General features: G+C 39.3%; 1 protein-coding gene across 3 annotated transcripts in view; it reads left to right on the top strand.

The window, feature by feature from the left end:
* YME1L1 (YME1 like 1 ATPase) overlaps window positions 1-7869 on the top strand; it is a 58651-nt gene that overhangs the window by 23236 nt on the left and 27546 nt on the right. For 2 of the 3 annotated variants that reach the window (XM_019508246.1, XM_019508245.1), the window contains exons 5-9: window positions 1567-1679; window positions 2561-2711; window positions 2803-2913; window positions 4675-4760; window positions 7495-7585. In XM_019508246.1, the coding sequence (XP_019363791.1) occupies window positions 1567-1679; window positions 2561-2711; window positions 2803-2913; window positions 4675-4760; window positions 7495-7585 (552 nt within the window). The remainder of the gene's footprint in view (window positions 1-1566; window positions 1680-2560; window positions 2712-2802; window positions 2914-4674; window positions 4761-7494; window positions 7586-7869) is intronic. The other variant, XM_019508247.1, reaches the window with a different exon arrangement.

Raw genomic sequence — 7869 nt, 5'->3', positions numbered from 1 at the left:
GGCCCTAGGACAGGGCCTTGAGGGACCCCACTGGTCACAGCGCACCAAGACGATTAGCTCCTGTCGACCACCACCACCATTTATGTGACATTTTTCTGGGGAATTTTACTAATTCTGACAGAAGGCAGTCATGCAGCAAATATTGACACATTTATTGGGAATATGCTGTATTTAAAAGGCAAATTAAGGGCACCATATCTTTTAACTTTTTTGGGGTGGGGGGAGTTGAATTGGAAACGCCCTTGGGCAGACCAGCATGCTTCCTAAGCAGTCAGTAAATGTGATGTAATTAACAGATTATGCTTTAGAATGATGATGATAATGTATTACTTTTTTTAGCATACCACGTAAAGTACTTGACATTATTTTACACATTATATAAGGAAAACAAAAGTTAGTCCTTATTTGGAGCCATAAGGTGGAAGACCCTACAATGGTACAACCTTGCTTTATTTAACAAATCTCGTTCCTTCTGTCTCAGTTCCAGATCAGTTCATAGGACCTTTGATATGTTGACCACCTCTCCCAGGTCATACTGCTCAGTCCTGGTCTACACTACATAGATCTCCAGTTTTATGCTTCGATAACTATGAGTGCATCTGCACTCACTGCTCCTCTGTGGCAAGAAGCCATTTGTTCTTGCAGAGCATCATCAATTCTGTGTGCAGCAGAAAGCTTTTTCAGGTAGCAGCTGGTGTGTCACAGGATGCACTGCACGACCTGTCGCTACAGCTCCATAACTAGTGGAAGCTGGGAGTGGAGATGCACTCTGGCAGGTTCACTGTGCTTGTCAGCACTGCAAGCTTTATGCCAGCAGATGATAAGCTTTTAGAAGTCAGGCCTCTAGCAGGCACCTTTCCTTGGGGTAGGAACCTGCATTCCTCTCTGTCCAGACCAGTGCAGAGCTGTGCTCCCATAACAATTAGCATGATTTTTTTTCCAGAAGATCTGAGATTTAGTTCACTGTGCCAGGCTGCTCTCTCCTAGTGAAAATGGTAGTTGGTTAGTAATCAGCCAGCTTTCACAGTGTGAAATAACATTTATTTAAGACAAAGCTTTACTGAGAGAACATATCACAAAACGCTGAACAGCTTGCAAGTATGCTTATTTTAGAAAGTACTGCCCATTGTTCCCATAGTTCTCTGGAACATACAACACTGTAATTTCAGTTCTTTGTTCCAATATGTATATGTCAGACCTCAGATGAAGACTGTCTTCGTAACATTTGCCATCTTTGTCAAACCTCTTGATCCAGAATAACTCAGTTTGGGCTGTTGTTTTTCCACCCTTGTAACTCAGGGTAGAAATTCTTCTTTTAACATTTATCTCCCCTCCCTGGTGACTCCAGTTTCAAGAATAAATCCACCCCTGAACCTAGAACAACAAAAAAAAAATACATATGCCATTTAAATCTTGTTTATAAGAGTGTTTTTAACAATCTGTGTGTCCATAACATCTGTCATAACTCTGTACAATATTCCCTGAATAGCTCATGGTTTCAGAACATTTATATCTGTTACACCTTCATTATTTAATAGAAAACTTTCTATTACCATTATTTCAAAGTGTTCATACAGTCTCGGGGCTTTAAGACTTTGAAATCAAGAGCAAGACGTCTACAGTCAACATCTGAACAGCCATTAAAAGAATCACAAGATGTAGTCCCTTCATTTCTAAAGGTAAGCAAGCAGGCTCCTACCCTGGGGGTTTTTAAGAGGAGGTTAGATGAACACCTTGCTGGGGTCGTTTGACCCCAGTACTCTTTCCTGCCACGGCAGGGGGTTGGACTAGATGATCTACTCAGGTCCCTTCTGACCATAGAAACTATAAAACTATGGTTCGATTATAAAATTAAGATCCTATGAATACATTCAGTTATGATGCTTCAGTTGGATAATAAGATAATAATTAGATAACAAACAGAAAAATTGGCATTTCCCCTACCCTTGACAATGCATGTGAGACTTGCTTTTTTATGTTGCCTGGTATAAGGATTTGGTCCATTAACTTGTTAAAGTCAGCAGATTTGAAATTCAGAAGTGCAAATTCTTCAAGCTATGAAAATGGAATATTTTAATATTTTACACAGTCCCTTTATAATTTCCTGAAAGTAGTCTGGAGAGCAGTGAAACACTATTATAAGCAGAAAGTCCACTAGTTTATCTTCTTAACTTTGTATATGTTTTTGGTAAAACAGCAGTTGAGTTTTAACAGAACAAAATACAGTATTACTTATGGCCAGTATTTTTAAAATGTATTAACTTGCTGGCCTAAGCAAATGCTGTCCTGGATCAACATTAATTTGCTTTAATTTAAATTTAGTAAATCCAATCATCAAACGTGGAGAAGCCACATGGTGAAATTCCTGAACTATCTATTGTGTCATGGATGCATTGCATCCAGTTCTGTAAGCTGAACAGAAGCACATAGCTAAAATCTGACAGTTTTTAATTGTATGGGTCAGGCTAGCTCAGTAACATGTATTTTTCTATATGTGAAAATTAGTAAAATGGCTGTAAATTAACTTTAGTCTGCAATATATATATATATATATATTTAGAATCTGCTTTGTAGAGACCCAGAACCTGAAGTGGAAAGATTAGATAAGCTAATGAAATCACTAAACATACCGGAGGCTCATCAGGATGCTTTTAAAACCGGTTTTGCTGAGGGCTTTTTGAGACTGCAAGTGCTCTCACAACCAATTAGTGGTAAGTTGCTTTAGTTTATTTAATCATTTTCTCATATTTGGAAAGTAGCTTGCTTCATCTTATTTAAAGCATCTCTTGTTTTCTTTTACAGATTCCTTAAGACGAGCACGGTTATATCTTTTTGTTTTTTGGGTGCTGCTTGTTACTTACACTGTCTTCAAATCCCCATTTTTATCTGGTAAAGGCTCCTTTTCTGATACTGGTTTGTTAACTTTTCATTCTTCTAATCTTTCACTTAGTTTCTCTTTTTACATGTTCAGCACAAAGTAAAATATGTATTTTACAGTGCATTATGAATATTTTATGGTAACAGTTCAAGATATGGAAGGAACCTTAAAAATATTTATTGCTTTTGGTTAGCACGCTTCAAAGGGGAATATTTTAGACATCTAAATTTGTTTTCTTTTTCTGTTAGTGTGTTCATTTCCTGGACACCCCTATGGTTCAGTGGTGGAATCCTTGTCTGATACACGGGAGACCCAGGTTCAATTCCCAGATGATTACACAACTACAGCCATGGAGGCACTAAATATCTGGACTCAGTCAGGCCTTTGGATTTTGTCTCAATGGCCTAAATGAGGGATGGAAGGTCTGGGCAACCTCTACTCCTCCATATTCCTGCCTAGGCATATGCGTCAAAGGTCTGGGTGACCTCTCATGCATACACCATGATCCAGAAGGATCCCAGTTGCCAAACCATCCCTATTCATTTCTTGACTTTCTCTATAAAACAAAGCATGTATGAGCAGGAAGGATGAATTGGATTGTTCCTGTTATGGGCAGTATATCCTAGAACAGATGTGACTTTTGTCAAACTTATTCTTGTCATCGGTTTAAGAAAAAGACATTTTCCCATGTTAGGCTGAAATCAAAAGGGAGCTACTTTCTAATGAGTAAGGCAATGGTTCTCAAATGGTATGCTACAAGACCCTCTCGTGGGTGCTGCAACCCAGGCACTGCTGCTGCCATAGTGACAGCAGCCAGGTAAAAGTGCCCTGTGTGCAGTCTGCAGCATGTGCAGTCTCGTTTTTGAAGTAAGGTTCCCTGACCTTAAAGCAGGCAAAAGAGTCAACTTGACTGTAGCCCTTCCTGGTCCATTCTTCTTCCTCTCTCCTTCTCTTGGAAACGGAGGTGCATGACACAGTTCCATGTGTTCCACACACCTCTCTCTGGGAGATGTCCTGCAGGCTTGGACCAGAAAGGCTGCAGCGTGAGTCAACTCTCTTGCCTGCTTTAGGCTGATCTGAGAACCCTAATGCAGGAATAGCAAGTGCATGTCTCATAGTCCTTCCTGGTCTGTTAGTGCATTAGGTGTGTGGGGCAGGTTTCCCTGGAGGTAGTGGCCCCTGGTTGGGAACTGTTGAGGCAAGCTGAGCACAGCAGGGGTTCTCAAACTGTGCCATCCCTTTGCAACTTGTTGTGGTTGGGGGTTAGGGGAAGAGAGGTTCCCTGACTAAAAAGATTAAGAACCATTTAACTGGGGACCTATATTACAGAAACTATTATAGGATAATTCACGATGATGCTTGTTGGTACTGCTCAGAGTGGCTAGAGATGGAGAGGCATGTAAATACTGAGATTGTTCCATGTGAAGTAGAGCATATTGTAAGGGCATTGCAAAGAAGTTTGTACATAACTGTCCTTGCATACCAGTTTGTGAATAGAGGGCATTGTCCTGAGCTATGAAGGAATGGGTCACTAAGACGGACAAAAACATTTAATCTCAAAATTGCTGAATTATCTTAAAAATGTATGTAGAATAAATGTAAATCTTTGTTGTTAAACCACTATAAAATACTTAGTATTCTAGTTGGATACTTTCTATAAATGGTGACCTTGCTTTAAAAATGGCGTATGTAGGATTTAAGAGGCAGATTAACAGGGTAGATCCATTCAAATGTAAAACGTGGCCTTGAAATTAGACCTGTTATATAAATTGACACATCTTTTTGTGGTTCTCCAGTTGTAGGCTTTCGGACAACATCGGGACTTGATGTAGCAATTGATCCAAGTCAAGTGAAAAATGTCACCTTTGAACATGTAAAAGGGGTAAGCTCAGCTGTTAGCTTTCTGTTAACTATTTGTTTGCCAAATCAGGATTGACATGGAAAAAGATTGGGTTTATCTAAGTATATGCAGAAGCAGTTGCCTTTTGCTTTAAATAGTTTTTAAGATCTGAACCTGTAGTTTGGATTAAATGAAATCCTAATAAAAAATGAAAAATAAAAAAACCACACTTTAAAAGAAAACTACGTTGGTGTTCCCCAATTATTCAGTCTGTAGCAGAGAACCAGTAAAACTTTTAAGTCCAGATAAGTATCTACCGGCTATTTTTTTAATTATTATTATTTTTATTTTTTTGGCACAGAATGGGGGAACCAGACCATGAAATGGGTTTTTTCTTCCTTGGGTCAGAATATTATTGACTCCCCATCTATGAGTAAACGTTAGTAAATTCTAATAGACATAAAATACACATTTCAGTCAGCCTGTGCTAGATTTTGTTTGCATCTACAATCATTGCTATATGTTGGCAGTACATGCTTACAGGCAGTGTTGTTTCTACCAAGCTAGTATTGCCCTTGGACATGTCCAGTCGCAAGTGCTAGGAAGTCTGAATGTTTCTCTTTAGCTCCCTTTGTTCCCTGGTGGAAACAAATTCAAGAGGTAGCAATTTTCCTGCCTTTTAAATCCCTGTTGTGTTCCTGCTGCAGAAGTGATTTTGATTTCTCTGAAATAAATAGTTGTGACAATTTCATGTGAAAGCACCATAGTTTGAGTTTCAGTAAAGTATCACTTTGACATGGGATTTAATTTATATTTCATTTGATATCTGTTGCTTTAATTCCTTGCTATATGGGTAATGTTTATGTTTCCTTTTCAAATATTGGGGATACGCTCTGTTAATATCAATCAATTGAACTGACCAAAATTATGTTTTAATGTCTCACTGTATGGCAAGATACAATTAAACAGTTTGGGGTTTTCGCTATAGGTACATTCAATTTGTTGAATTTCAGATTGTATTGTGAGAACAGTGGTCACTTTCCTGCTTTGAAAGCCAGATATCAAAAGGAGGAGAAGTGCTGAGACAATAAAAATTCAGGGAAATAAATCTTCTGATCTTCTCAGCAAAATAGTATTGGTCAGAAATGGACAAATAGGTCAGCCATGACAGCTGTTGCTCTGGAATGTTCCTTGCTTTCCTGGTCTGGGTTGACATTTCTTGGTCTGGTCAGGACTCTTTGCTGATCATCCTTAGGCTGGACAAAGCTGCATGACCCATCTCATGTTGCTGTGCTGCCTGTGCTGTGCCTTTTGATCTGGTAAACACCTGAGGAAGGAAGGATGGAAGAAAGCTAGTGGAACCAGGGACATAAAAAGACACAAGGGGAGGGGAATACAAAGCAGGATCTTGCGCATATCAGAAATATGGTTCTTCTGGCCCTTGTGTTGGTAGTCAGGTGTTTGTAATCTGTGGGCTGCATATCCCAGTGATCAGGGTTCACCAGTAAAGGTCTTGTCTTTGAAGAAAACCAAAGAATTTCTCTCTAGGTCTGTTTCTGATGTCTTGAAGACTAGGGTACAGAATGGGGGAGAAAAAGAACAACAAAGCTAGATGCAACTTCTTTCTCTCTGGTGCTGAGTCTTTTTTTTCTCTACCAGTAATATTGCAGTCTGGCCCAAGATAACGACTTACCAGCCAGCAAAATTTATACCACTCTCGGGCACTTTAGGACACTGCTTTTAGCTAACTTCCTGGGCCAAAGCTCACAAGGGAATGATATCTAGGCAGGTTAAGTCAAGCTTATTAACCAAAGATCAAGACAGAAATTATATTGAGAAGAAGAAAGAGACACATAAGTTTTGGTATCCAGGTGCTTTTCAGCGCTTATTTGAAGCTGGGTCAGGTGATATCAACTGGGTTTGTCTTTGTGGCTTGGTGTGGTCAGGCTACCTCTTAGGCTTAGTGCAGTGAAGATCCACCAGTGTTGCTGTAGATCGGGGCAGGCAATTATTTCGGGTGGAGGGCCGCTTACTGAGTTTTGGCAAGCCATCGGGGGCCGCATGATAGGCAGCCAGGGACAGATACATATTACCTTTCTAAATTTTTTAGGGGCCCCGCAGGCCAGATAGAGTGGCCTGGTGGGCTGCATTTTGCCCACCCCTGCTATAGATACTTAAGTCCCAGAGGTAGTGGTGATAAATCTTTCTTCTTTTGTCCATCTATTGTTCTGGTGTCAATGTGAAATTAAGACCTCCAAGAAAGAATAATGGTTTGGTTTTTTAGTTGTTTTATAATTCTGTAGTAAGCCAGAAGTTGGGTCTGTTTACTATAGTTTTTAAACATTGCTTGTTTGTGGGGTTTTCCCCTCCAAATCCATACTCATCTCCTTTTACAGGATGATGTAGCCTACGTGGTTGTATCAGCAGATCTTTGGACTACTTCAGTTTTTGTGTGTGGGGTTTGGTTTTTTTGGGTTTTTTTTGTTTTTTTTTTAAAGCTCTTGCTGATGGTTATAAAACAACCTTAGGTTAGAGAGTGGAGTTAACTTTTTGCTCCCTGGGGCAAAATTAGGGTATAGGCCTATACAGAACAACTCCATATAATATGTTTTGCTAGTCCAGTAGTGATGTCCTTTTCTAGCACATTTCTTCTCTAGGTTTAAGTTTGCTTCCTAATATAATTACAGATAGTTATGGATGAGTTTTGACAGTGAAAAAATAGCTCTGTTTGATACTAGTGTTCTGTGACATTTCCTGGCATATTTCAAATGTGCAGGTGGATGAAGCCAAACAAGAATTGCAGGAAGTTGTGGAATTCTTGAAAAATCCACAGAAATTTACTGTACTAGGGGGTAAACTTCCAAAAGGTAAGAATCTTCTCCAAATTGGAAATACAGATCATTCATAACAGTAACTGTCCCAATGGTATTGTATTGTGGTGCTATTCTAAAAAAAAAAAAAAAAAAAAAGTAAATTGTTTAACTGTGTGATGATATCCTTGCGGTTAAAAAGGATCAATTTCCAGCTGAACTGTTGAAGTAAATCTGAAAGTTGCCTTGAATCCTCAGTACTGCTTCTGCTTATTGTGTTTGAACAAGAGATTGATATGAGTAGATATACATGCATAGGTGGTGGATCTACATGCTTGTGG

This window comes from Gavialis gangeticus, unplaced genomic scaffold (genome assembly GCF_001723915.1).
Source record: "Gavialis gangeticus isolate Ggan-Ray unplaced genomic scaffold, GavGan_comp1, whole genome shotgun sequence".
NCBI classification, from domain to species: Eukaryota; Metazoa; Chordata; order Crocodylia; family Gavialidae; genus Gavialis; species Gavialis gangeticus.
The sequence above is the reverse complement of the archived record's forward strand: the minus strand, read 5'-3'. Positions and strand labels throughout refer to the sequence as shown.